The sequence below is a fragment of the Chamaea fasciata genome, unplaced genomic scaffold, assembly GCF_029207755.1.
Source record: "Chamaea fasciata isolate MVZ Bird 193981 ecotype frontalis unplaced genomic scaffold, bChaFas1.0.hap1 SCAF_10, whole genome shotgun sequence".
In the NCBI taxonomy this organism is placed as follows: Eukaryota; Metazoa; Chordata; class Aves; order Passeriformes; family Sylviidae; genus Chamaea; species Chamaea fasciata.
The window spans coordinates 8545702-8562131 of NW_027094095.1; the positions used below are offsets into that span (position 1 = coordinate 8545702).

At 48.6% G+C, this 16430-nt stretch overlaps 1 protein-coding gene across 2 annotated transcripts in view; it reads right to left on the reverse strand.

Annotated features, from left to right (window-relative positions):
* Positions 1-4793: 4793 nt before the first annotated feature.
* The window catches only part of CUNH1orf21 (chromosome unknown C1orf21 homolog), a 110774-nt gene continuing 99137 nt past the window's right edge, over positions 4794-16430 (reverse strand). For both annotated transcript variants that reach the window (XM_066192211.1, XM_066192212.1), the window contains exons 5-6: positions 14613-14673; positions 4794-5565 (exon numbers count right to left, since the gene is read on the reverse strand). In XM_066192211.1, coding sequence (XP_066048308.1) covers positions 5524-5565; positions 14613-14673 — 103 coding nt within the window. In that variant the 3' untranslated portion in view covers positions 4794-5523. The remainder of the gene's footprint in view (positions 5566-14612; positions 14674-16430) is intronic.

Consider the following 16430-nt stretch of genomic DNA (forward strand, 5'->3'; position numbering starts at 1 on the left):
GACCTCCTGGCAGGCAGGTTGATGGTATGAGACGTGCTTGAGGCTCCCCTCTGCAGCAAAAGCCATTTCCTCATCATCCTCTGGCCCAGTGCTCCTCAGGATTGAAGAAAATGAGCAAAGAAGGCTTAGAAAGGCCTAAAGGGGGAAAAATCCAGGCAAAAGCTGCTCAGATGAGGACAGAAAAGGCATCTCCGCCCCGTGCTGGCTCTCCAGCGCTTTTATGTAATGGAGCACATGGCTCCCCACGTTCCTTGTGGGGCTGGACACGGGTTCTGTGACTGCCAGGCTGGAGCATCTCCCTCAAATGATGTCAATCTTCAGTGCACTGGCATTACAGCATCATAAAAAATTAAAGAGCTGCTATTTTGGGTAGCAGCTCTCTCCGAGTCAGTGAATAAATGCAGCTCCATATGACTCACTCCGGGGGATTATTAATAGACACAAAAGCAGAATGCCAAAACCCCAGGAATATGCTCTGTTCCCACACGGAGCTTTCTAGCTTCTCACAGCAACTGCTCTTGAGAACTTTTTGTCTCAAAATTTAATTTAATATACTAAAAGAATTCAATATGTAAATTTTCCGTGGGACTCGGGCCTCGAGGGCTTTAGCAGGGGTTACTCTGCAGGGATGAAGGGTGGTTGCTCCAGAGTACCAGGCTTCAGTCAGGATGGAGAAAAGGAGTCATTTCCAGAGGGAAGAATCACAGGCTTCTCCTTTTGCTGCCAAGGGTGTCTGTCCATGAGGCTGGTGTTGGAGCTGGCATTTATGAAAGAGGTTCACAGTCCCACACGTGTTGATGATGAAGATGATCCTGAGGATGATGATGGTGACTTCTCCCATCTTCAAACTCAAAGGGAGTATTTCCCTGGATGTCATGGGTAGATGTGTGCACCTAAATTGAAAAAAAAAAAGAGATTTTTTTTTTATAAAGCAAAGACATCAACATCTTTGAGTTCTATCAACTTTTCTACCTTGCAGAACCCTGAGCTGGGGCTTCTTTCCCTTTGCCACAACAGCACAGTAACAATAACAGGAATTTCACTCAGTGCTTACCCAATTTTTTGGATGTCTGATCTCCCCCAAAACAAAGCAAATAAAGTGCCCTTCCAAGGCCATCCCTGCATTTCTTGTCTCCTCTTCCCCAAACACCTACAGAATGAAATTCAGCAGAGAGATTTCAGGCTGAAAAAGGAGAACTGCCCAACAGCACCAAAGCAGGGTCTTGCAGTGTTCAGTTCTCCAAAAAGCATCTTCCATGAAGCCACATTGACAGAAGTGCCATAAATCTGGGCTTTCTCAGTGAACCCCCTAAAAACTGCCTGTACCACACAGTGACCTTGGCTGAGAGCAAAGCTTTTGATTTTCCAGAGTGCAAGTGCTGTTACTTCCCCCCCTGGGCTGGGGCTGCCCCACACAGCTAAAAGCTTCTTTAGCACAGGGATGTTGCTCAGACTCCCCCACACCCCACAAAGGGCCTGAGTCAGGGCACTGGTTTTAGTCATGGAATCCCAGAGTGGTTTGGACTGGAAGGGATCTTAAAAACCATCTTGTTCCATGGGCAACCTGGAACAAGGTTACCCCCTGCCATGGGCAGAGACACCTTCCACTATCCCAGGTTGCTCCAAGCTCCACCCAGCCTGGCCTGGGACACTTCCAAGGATCCAGGGGCAGCCACAGCTTCTCTGGGCACCCTGTGCCAGCGTCCCACCACCATGAGAACTGGAAACCATGCTTTTTGTGCAAAGCCCATGAGACATTTACTCTTTGACAGACACACACATTATCCAGCCTCCCCTATCCTGAAGGTCTGGTGTGTCAGCCAGGCTGATCTGGAGTTGAGTCATTGCTAGCTCCAAAATGAAAGTGACAGGAAATTACTGTTTTACAGACCTGGTAAAACTGAAATAGCTGAGAACAGAGTATTTATCTCCAGGCCGATTCTTGCGTGATGACAGTGACGTCTTCAGAGTTCAAACGCATCTCCTGGTGCTTCATGGACCCCTTCTCCTGTCTCATCATCCAGAGTTTCCATACCTGTTGTACACCGGGGCCAGTCACCAGCCTGGGTGTTCTTAGAGCAAGAAAGAGCCACACTGCAAAAAATCCTGGGATGCTGCTGATCTCTGCCCTGCAGCCACGGCAGCACGTGGCAGCATCCAGCTGCTGAGGTCAGAGCCCACCCGAACGCACACAGGGTTCCTGGGATGAAGATTCCACCTCCTGTTAAAGCACAGAGCATGCAGAGGTGCAGTGAGCCAGCCTAGAGCCGTGCAGCCCATCCGTGGCCACAAAGGGCTTGTGGCAGGGGAGGACACAGAGATGGCTCTGCTGCATCCTGGCAGGGAGAGCTAACTCACAAGAACCAAACCCCTGACTGAATGCAAGGGAAGCAATCCACGGTAATTGGGGAGTGGAGGGGGCTGGGAGGGGGCACAGGTCAAGTGGAACTCCCAGTGATTAAACACCACAGCCCAAGGCTGGGCCTGGGGGAGGCAGCAGCTCCCCAGTTCCCCCCCCAGTGCTTGGGGCAGGCTCCAAGGAGGAAAACCAGCACCACTCCAAGGGCTCTGGACAAAGGAGAAAGCACTTCAAGGGAAGGTGGTTGATTGCAAAACCCCTTCACCACAATTTTCTCCAGGATCCCAGAAAATGATGTGGAGCTCAGGAAATACTGCAACAGCCTCTAAAGAGAAGTTTAGGCCTCAAATCACTTCCCTGGCACTTCTTTTGAGAGGAACCTTGAAATCCCATTTACAGCCCAGCACCGGGTACCAGACAGGAGCGAGTTTTCCTTCTCTTCCCAGCCTCCTCCTTTCCATGCTGCTGAATGTATTTTAGCAGAGCAAAGCAACGAGCTCCAAGGAGATCTGCATTTTCAGCCAGAGTAATCTTCTTATATTCTTACAGACCTTCAGCTGCCACATATATTTAGACTTCTAACAAAATCTGCCGGGATTTTGCAAAGGTGGAAGAATTACAGCAGGTTCCAGCAGCACGACAGCCTACCCAGGCCTTCAAATATTGCCATCTACAGGTCCAGCAGGGAGGCTGTAATTCATCCAGAAGTCACAAGCACCTGCTGCTGGTTGCAATACAAGCACAGCTAAGATGGGAATTGCTTTTCCCCTCTCACAAAACGTCCACTGATGTGCAGGTCTCCAGTGCCAGCAGCAGCAGCAAGGAAAATATTAAAAAAAAAAAAAAAAAAAGAATTATTAAAACTAAGAGGTGGCTGAAGCAAAGATCTCAATGTGTCTAACACAGTGTTTGTGTGGGGACATTTACACACAAGATGTTCAGCACCTGGACATGGAAATGTTTCAAAAGAACAGACCCAGCCTCATCTCTCCTGCACTACTGTGAAAGCTTTCCAAAGTGCTTTGCAGAGAAGGGTTTGTGGGACCAAGCCCCAGGACTCTTTATTAATTAAAGTGTTTTAAATAATTGAAATGCAGTCTCTCGACTCTCCCAAGCGTAGTCACCTGCTCAAGAGCTGGCGTAAATTATGGAAAAAAACCATATCCAGGAGGAGAGAGACATCACCATGAAGAATTCATCACAAAACCCAACAGCTCTGTAGCACTGAGAGGTGCCACAGCGCCAGGAGCAGGGATGTGATGGCAGGGAGGCAGAGAAACCATCTCCAGGGAGGTCAGGATATTTGGGAGGGGCTGCCTGGCCAATGCAGCTGCTCAAATGAGCAAGGACTCGGAAATCAGAGCTGCCTGGTGGCTTTTGACCAGGACAAAGATGAATATGCCACAGAGGACCCTGACACTGAGCTTTTATAGGGGAAGATGTTGAAGCTCTTGGGTTGCCTGGATCCTGGAGTACAGCAACCACTGGACTCAGACTGAGGGGGGCAGGTGCCTGGGGATCCTGCAGAGCTCAGAAACACCTCCTACCTTTAGGAAACACCTTCACAGCTGCTGCTTGGAAAGCTGCTCCCGAAGGATGGGCTCACACCCAGCCCTTCAGGAAGACCAGCAACTCCCAGGTCTGTCCCCACTGCTCATCCCCTGCCCAAAAGCCAAAGGTAAATCCAGTGCAGGGATGGCAGCAGGAGGGAGCTGGGGGTTTCTGCAGATATTCCAGGTACAGCACAGTACTGATGGGGAATGAAATCTTCTGATGTGGGCTGTGCAGCCCCACTCAGAGAGAACACTCAGGGAAACCTCTTTAGTCAAGAAATTCAGCAAGAACTTAGATATTTGCAGAGGTCACAGGTGATCTCTGAGGGACTTAAGAGTCTTTAGAGGGATCTGATTTTCAGAAAGCCCAGTGAAAAATGGCCAATATTTGGGCTGAGTGCCCCCTCAAGTGTCAGCCACATCCTAAGAGATGCTGTTAATGCACCCTCAGTCTGTCCACACCCATCCCACAAATGAAATCAACACAATGACAGCAAACCACACTGACAAAGCCTCTCCACGGGATGCAGTGAAAACCCTGTCCTCTTATGGCATCAAAGCCGGAAGAAATATCAGCACAGGTAACAATCTTCTTTGAAATAATAAATACAAAAGCTGTATTTTTTTCCTTTTTTTTTTTTTTTAACTCATGACAGCATTTGTTAAAAATATTACATCTGCTTTTGAGAAGGTAATATCCTCTCCATTTAATATGGAAAAATAAACTCTACAGGACACACAACACATCCCCCCAGTTGGCACAGAGCTGCTTTAAGAGATCAGATCCACGGGACACATCAAGGCAGAGGAGGGGTTTGGTCTTCCTTGTCCCCAGACTCTTAAAACATCATGTTGTAGGAATGGTAAAAGACAAGAATACATAAAAACAGTAAAATGTTTATTTTCTTAGAAAAAAAGAGATTCAAAATGATTGTGATCACACTCCCATTCGTGCTCAGCAAAGCCAATACTGCAAGCTTAGTCCTTGATTAAGATACCTTTTAAATGAAACCTTTTTCCTCTTAAATTACAAGTTCCTGCTCCTGTATCACTTCCATTATTTCAGTGATAACATGCTTTTAATGGATAATAGTTTCTCAGCTTCTTCTCAGCTGAGAAACAAGGCCTGCCATGGCAAAAACATCCCATCTCCAAAGCTTGGAATCACCAGCACTAACAAGCACTCCGGCCCCAACACGGACGGACACACAGCTCAGGGGTGTTTCTTAGATGCCTGGATGTTCACTTATGGAAGCTTGGTATAACACTACCTCATCTGATAGAAAATGGGCCAGAAGCCTCAATAAAATCAACAACGTCTTTTGGATTAACTTTTAAGGATTTGCTGCATATCTGGACACAGAAAAAAGTGAGAAGTTGCAACAAGTTTTAACTAGCAGCAACGAAAACAGTTCCTTACGAGTTCTTAGCAATATTCCTCATGTGTTCATTAGGAAACACTGTAACTGAATGGAGCATATAATGTGGAAATGGTCTTCTTCTGTTATGGAGTGCTGTTCACTCGAGCAGACGTCCCAAAGGTTGTATCCAGAAGGCTGGGTTGGATCTATTTACACTGGAGGTGCTCCTGGGGCGAGCGCAGAGCTGGCACTATGTGACATCCTCCTCCTCCTCTGAACAGTAGTCACGACCCTGCAGGGACAAAGGCCAGCCAGTTGGTACAGGGAGACAGCACACAGGAATAAATCCAGGGAACACTTACTGAGAGCAGCTCTCTAAACTTGGGTGGTTTAAGTTCAGGGCTGGGCAGGAACCTTAGACACAGGGAATCTGTAGGAAACCAGGATAGGAGACACTTCCCTTTCTGTCACCATTAATCTCATAAACATCATCCCCCATATATTGAATTCCAGGGGGGGATCCAACAAACTGATTTACAAACCTGCCTTATGTAAAGATCCGCCTTGATGGACACAGGCCCGAGATTTGTTGTGAAAGGATAATCTCTGAGGCAAAAGCAACAAAGCACATAATCCTATGAGCAACACAAGGCAGCTGCTGTGAACAAGAATCCCTCATCTGATAACCCCAGCTGAAGTTTAACCCCACAGCAAAAGACACCATTCGTATTGAAATCCTGCTTGTACTACAGGGGATTCAGCCTAAGCCTCACAAAACATGGATTTCTTATCAGACCAGTCATGTTATGCCTTCTATCCCATCCCAAACACAGGTGTGGAGCAGCTTCTCTCTGGGTATTCCCCTTGGGATGGTCTGGAGACGGCACATCCCATCCCCCTCTACCCAGCAAGAAAGGACCTGCTGGGAGCCCCTGTCCTTTTTTCCCTGCACAAAACCAGCTGGAGCTGAGCTCTTCAGTACAAGCCACCCGGGGCATCTTGCATCAAACAAATGCCTCAAATGCAGGACCCAAAATTTCAACCTCTGGACTATTTGCCATTGTTCCTGTGTGCTGGGTGTATCACTTGAGCACCTGGAGAAGGAGAGCCAGAAAGACCAAAAAAAAAAAGGGAGAGATGTTTCTTAACAGAGATCAGTTTATTTGGGACACACAGCTGGGCTGCACACCAGGAACTAAGGCTCCAGTGCCAATGGGGGGACCGCAGAGCTGGCTTTGCTGGAGCCCAGACCCAGGAATGTGCAGGGCTATGACTCCCTGTGGCCCAGCACGTAGAGCAGAAGGGATTTCTAAGTATGTTAAAATAACCCCCAAGAGACTCATCAGCCCAAATTCCGACTCAGCAATCACTGACCCAGAAAGAAAGGAAAAAAAATTTACATTTTTTGAACTATAAGCTGTGACTCAAAAAGAAGGAACGCCGAAATTCTTTGCAGAATGCAAAGCACAAATCTGTCAGTTTTCTCCAGGCCAGGGACCACATTTGGACAAATCCAGGAGATTGAGCTGGTGGTGACAAAGGCTTTGTCCAAAATGCTTCAGAGCTGTGAGAGGCAGCAGCAGTGACTGAGGGCTGAGCACAGGGCATTTCCAGGACATCTACTTACCTGCTCAAGAGGGAGCCCCGTGGCCCAGCACTCCCCACTGGTGGCCATCACTGCTATTAAAGCCTCAAGCAGACCCAAATGTGACAGAAGAAAAGCCATCCTGCATTTTTCCCCTCCTACTCCTCCTCTACTCTTCTGCTTCTGGGTTTGCTCCGTGGCTGTCAAGTGCATCAGTTCTCAAATGGATGCCAAGGAACTGCTCCAAACCAACGTGCTGAGCAAGCCCTGGCCACAGCACAGACACACCACCTCCCACCAAGGCCTGAAGGCCACCAGGAGCTGGGCTGAGCCTTCCAGACACGTCACTTCCATCTGCACACGGCTGGGGATGGGGACACATCCATATCCTTTTGGTGACCCGGCCAGCTCAGGTGATGCCCACACTGTGGTGAGTCCCGACAGAGCTCTGGTCTAAACGTTACTCCCCGAGTGCATTTTTGTCAGTAATAACAAGGTCAGCACTGCTCAGGAAGATGAGAGAAGGAATAAAGTGCCCTGTCATCACAGCCTTCCCCGCTGCACCAGAAATCCAAGACAAGGGTTGTGCCCTTGGCGCTCCTTGGGCAGACAGGCAAACTGCCTTTCCTCAGCCCCAATCCAGGGAAACACTTAAAAATGTCCATTTTTGACCCTTTGGTTGTTTCAGAGGATGTTTGACAGATGCTGGAGGAGATGATCCCTTGGTCACTGAGAGGCTGCTGTGCTTGAGATGGGCATTTATCCTGGTGGGGCTGGGAACACCTCATGGGAAATGGCCAGCTAACAGCCTGCAGAAACCACACTGCTCTAGTGGAAGTGTCCCTGCTCGCTGCAGGGGTTGGACCAGGTGGCCTTTAAAGGTCCCTTCCAACCCAACCCACTCTCTGATTCTATGATTCCATGACTGGCAGCCAAATTCTGTCCAGGGGAGCAGGCTCCTGCATCCAGAGGAGCCAGAGGCACAGAGCAGGTGGCTACTGACAGGAATGTATGGCCCACCCACAGACTAAGTGAGCTGTGGGCTCAATGCCTGCATGAGCCATTCACTTGAAAGTTGGACTCAATGCTTCTTGTGGGTCCCTTCCAATTCCGTGATTTCTGAGAAGTTTTAATGATTGAAAGTGTAAATGAACCATGCTGAGGAAGATGAGAACTGTAATATGTGCCTCCAAGTCCAGCTCATTCCTGAGGAATCTCATCTCTCACCTCTGCAGTTTCAAAATACAGCTGCCAGCTTTCGTATCCACATAACACCATGAGTGTTTCTAAACGAGTGAGTGAATTTTAGGTAAATTAAAAAGCAGCCTGATGTTCTTTTCCTGCTGCCTGCACCCCAACCAGAAAGGCTCATCCCCCATGTCACCCCTTGCTGCACCTCCAAAGCGCTCCCCTCCTGATGCCCCTCCAGGGGATGCTCATGATATCCTTTTGGGGAATATAAAGAGAAAGAAAAAATGAAGGGGAAAGGCCTTTTCCCCATTGTGTGGGTGACAGGCCAATAAACAACACCCGGGCTCAATGGCCCCTTGTGCTGGAGGACTGTGCCAGGCAGGGGAGGGACAGGAGGACGAGGATGGAGGGGAAGCAGGGGAGGGAGAGGAAAGAGAAGAGGCAGGGGAGGGAGAGGAGGAAGGGGAGGGAGAGGTGGGAGGGGAGGAAAAGGAAGCAGGAGAGGCAGAGGAGGGAGCGAGCAGCCCTTTCTCCAGCGGGCTGGCGGGGCTGGGGACACAGTGGTCCCTTTGAGGGGCCCGGCTGGGCAGCCCCCGCCCCGCTCCGCGATGGGAACCCTTTTCTTCGGCCTGGCTTTGTTTACAGTGCTCCCAGAAAGGACGGGAAGAAAATGCCGGAGGCGGCACTAAATCATTGTATACTGTGCTAATTTTTGTCCGTTTCTCGTTTTGTTAGGGAAAAATCAATGGAGTCATTAAGAGCAATCCACTTTGCTAATGAGCTTCAGCCTAATCACTGTGCCCTGCATACGTTGGGTTGGCAGCCCGTTCCCAAGGGCACTCCCTCCATCCCATACAAGGAGCTGCTTTGTGTCCACTGCCCGCTTCCATGCCCAGGGTTGCTAACGAGGGATGCAGGGAGTTGCTGCCAGGCATCCTTCCCACGGGCTGGGTATTCTCCCACCAGCTCCCGGGCGCCAGGTGAGTGGACTGCTGGAGAAATCCCTGCACACCCACAGGGACATATCTCCCATGGGGATGGCAACACCATGTCCCAGGCTCGGGGTACCCATCACAGCTCACAGCAACACAGCTTCACATTTTTTAATCTCACTTTTTTTGGCGAGCATGTTTGCATTGTGATTATTTTTTACAAACCAGCGTAGCCATGTAGGAGACAGTTTATGATGATGGGACCAGTGATGGTTTTCCTCTGGTACAGCTGCCCGGGATTGTTTCGCATTGGTCCCTTTTGAACCACAAAGCCAGAGTGCTTCTCTTGTGGGGTTGCAATCCTCAAATATAATCCCAGGAATTGCCTGCCAATTGTTCCATTACCCCTCAGCCTTTTTCCTACAGGGAGACAGTTGCCTATACACTCTGCCACAGCCCCCAGTAATAACAAACACTTCAAGGAGATAACTCCTCCAGGTCACTGTACTGCTCCAGGTAGGATACAGAGACAGCAGCTGTTTTTCTAACCATTTTCCAGGACAGCCATCATCAAGATGTTTTTGCCAGCAAGCGCTAAATGGGTGACTTTTTCACAGACAAGACGTCATCTGTAATAGCTTTTAATTTTTATTCCTATTTAGTTCATGCAAGCCCTGGTGGGACAGGGTCCCTTCAAGGTAATGGACTTGACCTTGCAGGGCTGTGCCCAGGATCAGCTCTGCTCTGAGCCACCCTGTGCAATTCATGGAATCCCAGAAGGGTTTGGGTGGGAAGGGACATTAAAGCCCACCCAGTGCCACCCCCTGCCATGGGCAGGGACACCTTCCACTAGCCCAGGTTGCTCCAAGCCCTGTTCAGCCTGGCCTTGGACACTTCAAGGGATCCAGGGGCAGCCACAGCTTCTCTGGGCACCCTGTGCCAGGGTCTCCCCACCCTCACAGGGAACAATTTCTTCCCAATATCTCATCCAACCCTGCCCTCTGACAGTGGGAAGCCATTCCCCATTGTCAAATGGTACTCCAGGCCCTTGTCCCAAGTCCCTCCCCAGCAATAGCTCTATGTCCTTCCTGTGCTGCCTTTTCTTTTCAGGGGGTAACGTGGAATTCGCATGGAGCCCTGTGGAATCAGGGTCCAAACGAACCTGAGATGTAGAAAGAAGAAAAACAACCAAAGGCTGAAGAAACTTTAGGACAGGTTAATTCTTCATTATGTCTTTCAGAGCAAATCTTTTTTGCGTCCAAATGCAACATCCGACTAAATTAGTCCTTGATCTATCAGACTGGAGAGAACCCAGGTCATGAATTTCCTTGCCTGAATACCAACACAAATGGTCTTTGGGACATGTTCCTATCTTCTTAATCAGAGCTGATAGTTCAATACCAGATTTATCCCACCACAGGAGTGCAGTGATTGTCCCAGTCCCGCCTGCAGCCAGTGGAGCCTATTTCTCCTCTGCTGAGCACAGCAGATCCCAGATTTATCCAGCAGCAGCAGCAGAGTTTCCTTTAGGAGGACTGTTCAGTCACTCTCGGCTTCCTTCTCTGGTTTCCAGAGCCATATTTCTGTGTATTTCTGCCTTCATCTCTCAGGTCAAGCAAATCACTTGTACTCCTGACCCACATCTTTCTAATTTACTCCGGGGAACGCTCTCCTCAAGCTTAATTGCTGCTATTACCTGTTGCTCATCCTCCACTGGAATATATTTCTGTGATTTCAGGCTGATTTTCAATAAATGATGATAAGGCTGACTGCAGATGAGCTGCCTCCTTCCCACTGCCTGTGTCTGTTCCATTTCCCCCTGAACTCCGGAACGCACACGTGCTTTTGTCTCCCAAAGCAAAGCCCATGACTCTACTCACAATAACCTCAGCGAGTGGGAAGCCCCAGGAGGACTCACTGCAGCTGCTGGCAGATGTTGGGAACATTTCTGAGCCTGTTTTGCCACCACTCAGGGCCTCGTGCTGAGTGCACACAGGTCCTTGGTCTTCCCCTTTGCTCTCCTCTCCACAGTTTGCCACAGGTCAGAAAGTGTTTGGACAACACTTTTAGGCATGTTGATGGGATTCTTGGGGCTGTCCTGTGAGCTGGACTCCATGGTCCCTGTGGGTCTCGTCCAGCTCAGGATGTTCTAACTATACCTACAACAGTGAAGTAACTACAGCTTCTGGTGCTGTCAACTGCTCAGCTCCCTGCAGCTGCTCCCAGTCTCCCACCTAACCTGTAACTCTGGCTTCTCATCAGGTCTTGGGGATATTTTTACCTCGGGTTCTGGCGTTTCTGAAAGGACTGGGTTGACTCCAGCAGAACCAGTATCTAAACCTACATTCAAGGCTGACTTTCACATTCTCAGTCAGCCCTACCCCAGCCTCATCCCAGTATTTCTTCCTTCCAGTAAACCCTTTGAATGGCATTACCACCATCAGAGGCAGTTCTGTGCATGCCCGTTCAGCTCCAGCTCCTGAAGCAGGCACAGACTCACTCAGAGACAGAGCAGATGTCCCCCTCTGAACGACTCACAGTGTTTTGACACTGAATTTTGGTAGACAGAAGCTCCATGCTTCACGATATTCTGTTTTTTACCTTTGGGTGACATTTGCAGGAGGCAGTGGAGCTTTGTAGGGGCAGCCAGGAATGTGCTACTGGGGGCAGAACTTCCACAGAAACTCTCCAGACTGTTTCAGTAAGGCTTTTTTTGATCTTCAGGACTCATAAATACTTCCTGTTTGCAGCTGACGAAACACCAGCCCGTGTTCTTTCCATTTCACGCTTTGGCTGCAGCAGTTTTACTCCAGCTGCTCTCCCCGTCCATGGAATGGCTGTGCCAGGTCCAAGCAACCCCTAATCATGTTCCTGCCTAATGCTCACACCTCAGAGTTGTTGTTACACTTGGATTTGGTGACCCAGCACCCCCTGGGATCTCAGTGGAGCTGAGGGTGTTTTGCTCCTGGCCAGAGTTTCTGCAGCACAGCCCAGGGAGCAGCATCTCCATCAGAAATCCAACAGCCATGGTAACCATGGGAACACCCCAATGTTTGGGACCTCACCAGCCACAGGCAACACCCCCACACCCCTGCAGACTCTTCCAGCTGCCACTGGTGAGCTGCTCACTGATACCATTCTAAATGTTCCACTGCTGTCCTCCATGTCCCTGGAGAAGGGACCGAAAATGCTATTTATGGGTCAGACAAACCCCCTTATATTTTCCAATCTTTTTTGGCATTTGTAACAACACCTAGGAAAAAAAAAAAAGTGTTGCAAGCAAAGATTAATTAAAAACCCCCAAATTTCTCTTATGAAGACTATTTCCTCAGGCACAGGAGGCCCCAGGGAACACAAATCCCACATTCAGCTGCGCATTAACTCCTGCCAATCCCATCAGCTGCTGGCAACTTGGTTTCTTTGACAGATAAACTGTGGATTTCCTCTGAACAGACAATCTCCTGACCCCAAAGATAAATTATCCCCAAGACAGTTAGCCCTGGAGATCACCTGGGAACATCTCTCCTCCCAAACACAGGAGACAGGGTCAGCTGCACCTCAGCGTGGCAGCTGAGGAATGAGGGTGTTAGTGCCCTGCCGCAGACCTCAGGAACAAAAATTAACCAAAATTCATAATTAGATACAGCCTGATGGCATTGTCTGGTCTGCAGATAAGATACATCTCTGGAAAGTCCATTCCACTGGAGATTCTGTGCTCAACATTATGGAAGGTGATGATGTCCAGGAAAAGCATCTGAATATTCATAGGGTGAATGCATTTATTCAAAGGAGATATAGCTGTATTATGGATATGTAGAAATTATACTTTTAAATGCATTAGGTTACATAAAATCTTACCCCTCTGAAATACTGGGTACAGAAATATTCTTCTCATGAGTCTATGAACTCTTCACTTTTACTCTTCCCCTTTCTGCCTTCTTTCATTTTCATAATTTTTATTTTTTAAGAGGAAAGTAACAAATGTGTTGCTTGGGACAAATACAAGATGCACCCGCTGCATCACTCTGACTCGAGGACCAGGGAGTGCTGGCAAAAACAGCAGAAGTTCAGAGCCATGCAAGTAAAAAATTCCCTTCTACCCTGCAACCCAAGATGACAACTTAATAGAACAGTACAGAAAAGATGAATAGACTAGACTAGACTAGAAGTATTTCAGTTGGAGGGGATGTACAATCATCAATTGCCTGAGCACTTCAGGGCTGACCAGAAATTACAGTGTGTTGTTAAGGGCATTGTCCAAATGTCTCCTGGATGCTGGCAGGCCTGGGGCATCCACCAGCTAGCTCTCTGGGAAGCCTGTTCCAATGCCTGACTCCCCTTTTCATAAAGGAATGCTTCCTCATATCCAGTCTGAAAGTGGGAGTACAAATTAGTGCACTGCTACTGAGGAAGCAAGTATTTAACAAAACGCATTAAACAAGATGCAGGACTCCAAGGTAGACGGTGTAAAGAGTAAATTAGTGTGTGAATATCAGCCCCCTCATCTCCCTCAGCCACTCCCAGTGTGTGCAGTGCTCCAGCTCCTTCACTGCTGTCTCACAAAGAAGTCAAGGATGTCATTTAAAAGGCTTCTGAAGCACACAAAAGCTGCTCTCAGGACAGCTGAGATATGCAAAGAATTATTCATCCTCTTCTTCAAAACATCTCCAGCACCAGCATTTCCCTGGCACAGCCCTGGCGCAGGGTTATCCATACCTACAGCCACACCATCCCTTGGAGCCAGTGGCTATTTCAAGGAGATTCAGCAAGAAATTCCTGGGGTATCCCAGCTACTAACAGCATTAAGATTCCAGTTGTCTCCCACGGAGCTGAGATGGAAGATCAAATCAGCAATGAGGTAAAAATCCCACTCTGCTCTTCACCTTTATCCAGCATGTCTATCCTGAACATCTGAGTTAGCCTGCCATTAATCCCAGACTGGTGACATTCCCACAAAATGAAGGATTGTCTCAGTACCTCCTGCAAACTCTTTACCTTCCTGGTCTTCTTTGCACTTGAACTATCTAACCAAGGAGCCGGAAGGGAAATCTTGGGCCAGACCCCTCCAAATCATGGAGAACACGGAGAGCTGCAGCAGGCAGGTCACTGTCCTCCTGATGCCTTAAGCTTTAGCTTTCGTATTTGCAGATTCTGTGCTGCCCAGGGGTGCAGTTCTGAGCCTCATATTAAGTGTCAGTCAGCTCTTCACAGAGTAGGTAGACAAAACAAATCCTTTTCCTGCTGAGGACCAAGGACAGCTTTCTGCCCAGCAGCATAAACAATGGTGGACTGAAGGGAGGAACAAGAAGGATGAAACCTCACTGCCTGGAGCTGTAATTGGACGATTAAATCCCAATGTGCAAATGGACCAGAAATTATAAATGTGTGAGACCTGGTGACCAGTCAGTCATTTTTGTGACCACTCTCAGTCCACCTTGGGTGTAGCCCTGGTCAGGCTCCTGTCCTGCCCAAGGTGGACCCTGGAGGCCTTTCAATAGATCCCTACTTTATTCTCTAGCTCTGTCCAGTCTCGGTTTCAGGTCAGCCTTCCCATGGCATCACTCCCCATGGAGCTGGGAAAGCTGTGTCCACCCCTGAGGGAGACAGCATGTTTACGTTACTGTGTCTTACCTTTTCAATTTTTTCATCAAGCATTCTGAAGAATTCTTGTTGGCTTTCGGAGATGTGCATGCTGGAAGGCAAAGGAACAGTATCAATACCAACAGGATTTCTTCCATTATAAAACAGCCCAGGGTTGTTGAGGGGCCCAGCTGTCAGCTTCCACCACTGTGAAGAATAAATCACTTTACGCTCTCATCTACAATATCAATTTTTAATCTTTTTTTCCCCTATTTTTTGTTTGACCACAAAAAAATACTGCATTTAGTTCTGTGTACATGTGCAACACTTGGGGTGGTAACTGGGAGTAACATGCATAACTGGGTAATTGGGGTAACATGCATCCAGAGGAGACCCTTCCCTTTTCCAGGCTGACTGCAGGAAGTTAATAGCCCAGTACCTTTCCCTCTGAGAGAGAGTGTGAGAGCCCCCTCTCTGTCAGGACAGGAGGTTTTCCAGGACTGCCAACCTCACCATCACAGAATGAGACACCCACAACAGGAGGTTGAAGACTCTGTCCTCTTGTCCTGCCATTTGTTATGGAGGAGAAGAGACTGACAACTGCTACAACCTCCTGTCAGGGAGTTGTGCAGAGCCACAAGGTCCACTCTGAGCCTCTTTTTCTCCAGGCTGAGCCCCTTTCCCAGCTCCCTCAGCTGCTCCTGGTGCTCCAGACCCTTCACTTCAACTAATTCTGCAGCACCAAGAAGCTCTGTGATGTGATTTTGCATTAGTAAAGAGGGATGGAAAATACTCTTTTTTCACTGTCTATAAAACGCTGATGGTCACATGAGACCACAGGTCCTTCCCCATGGGGAACCTGCAAGCTTAAAAACCCAAAAAGGATGGGGAGACAAGGGTGAGGAGGGATAGCAGGTGGTATTTGGGGAGTTTATTTATGTTAGGGGATGGTGAGAGCCTCCTTCCTGCATGAGTACCACCCCAGGAAAGTGAGGCTGGAGCATCCTCTGGACCCACAGCAGGGAGGAGCACAGGCTCACAGGCAGCTGGGGAAATGTGCCAGGGACTCCACGTGCAGCACAAAAAGATGCAAAAAAGGGAGGATGGGGACTGGTGCCAGTGGCAACAATGATGCCAAAGGGTCAGAAGGACACACAGCTCTTGGAGATTTTCCCCAGCACAGAAAGCTGGCTCGACTTGCTGAATTCTGACCCATCCCCTCTTCCTCAGAGTGATCCTTCCAGCTGTAATGAGTTAATGCTCTCCCTAAGTGCCCAACAATGGGCTGCACTTCCCCACAAAGCTCAGCATTGAGCCCTCCCTGCTATCGGCTGAATGTATACAAAGATCTGCTTATGTGGGACATAAATGAAGCTCAGTTCACAAGAGGAGGGCTCAGAAACGGCATTAAAACCTAAAGCTGGTGATTCAGGAGCAGGAACAATTCACCTTTCAGCGATTGCGGGAGTTCTTCTCTCCAGCTGTCTGCCTGTTCCTCAGGTTCCCACCTCCACCTCAGCTGGGGAAGAGATGCTTTTTTGGGACAGCTGACCCCATCACCTGCACATTCAGGCACCTTGGAGAGGGATTTTAGGGCAGTGCAACCCTTTCTGAGTAGGGAAGTGCTTGAAAAATAGTCTTGCCTTTACAACATCATAAATCCAGATTCTAATAAAATGAGATAATACTGTAGTGACTCACCCCAATCATACCATAAAGAAGGTGGGGGAAAAAAAGGACTATTGCGTAGTCACATCCCTGAAAATTATCTGTAGGCTAATCCTACAGATCTGGCCTAGTGGAAGGTGCCCTTGCCCACGGCAGGGAGGTTGGGTTAGCTGATTTTTCATGTGCCAACCCAAACCATTC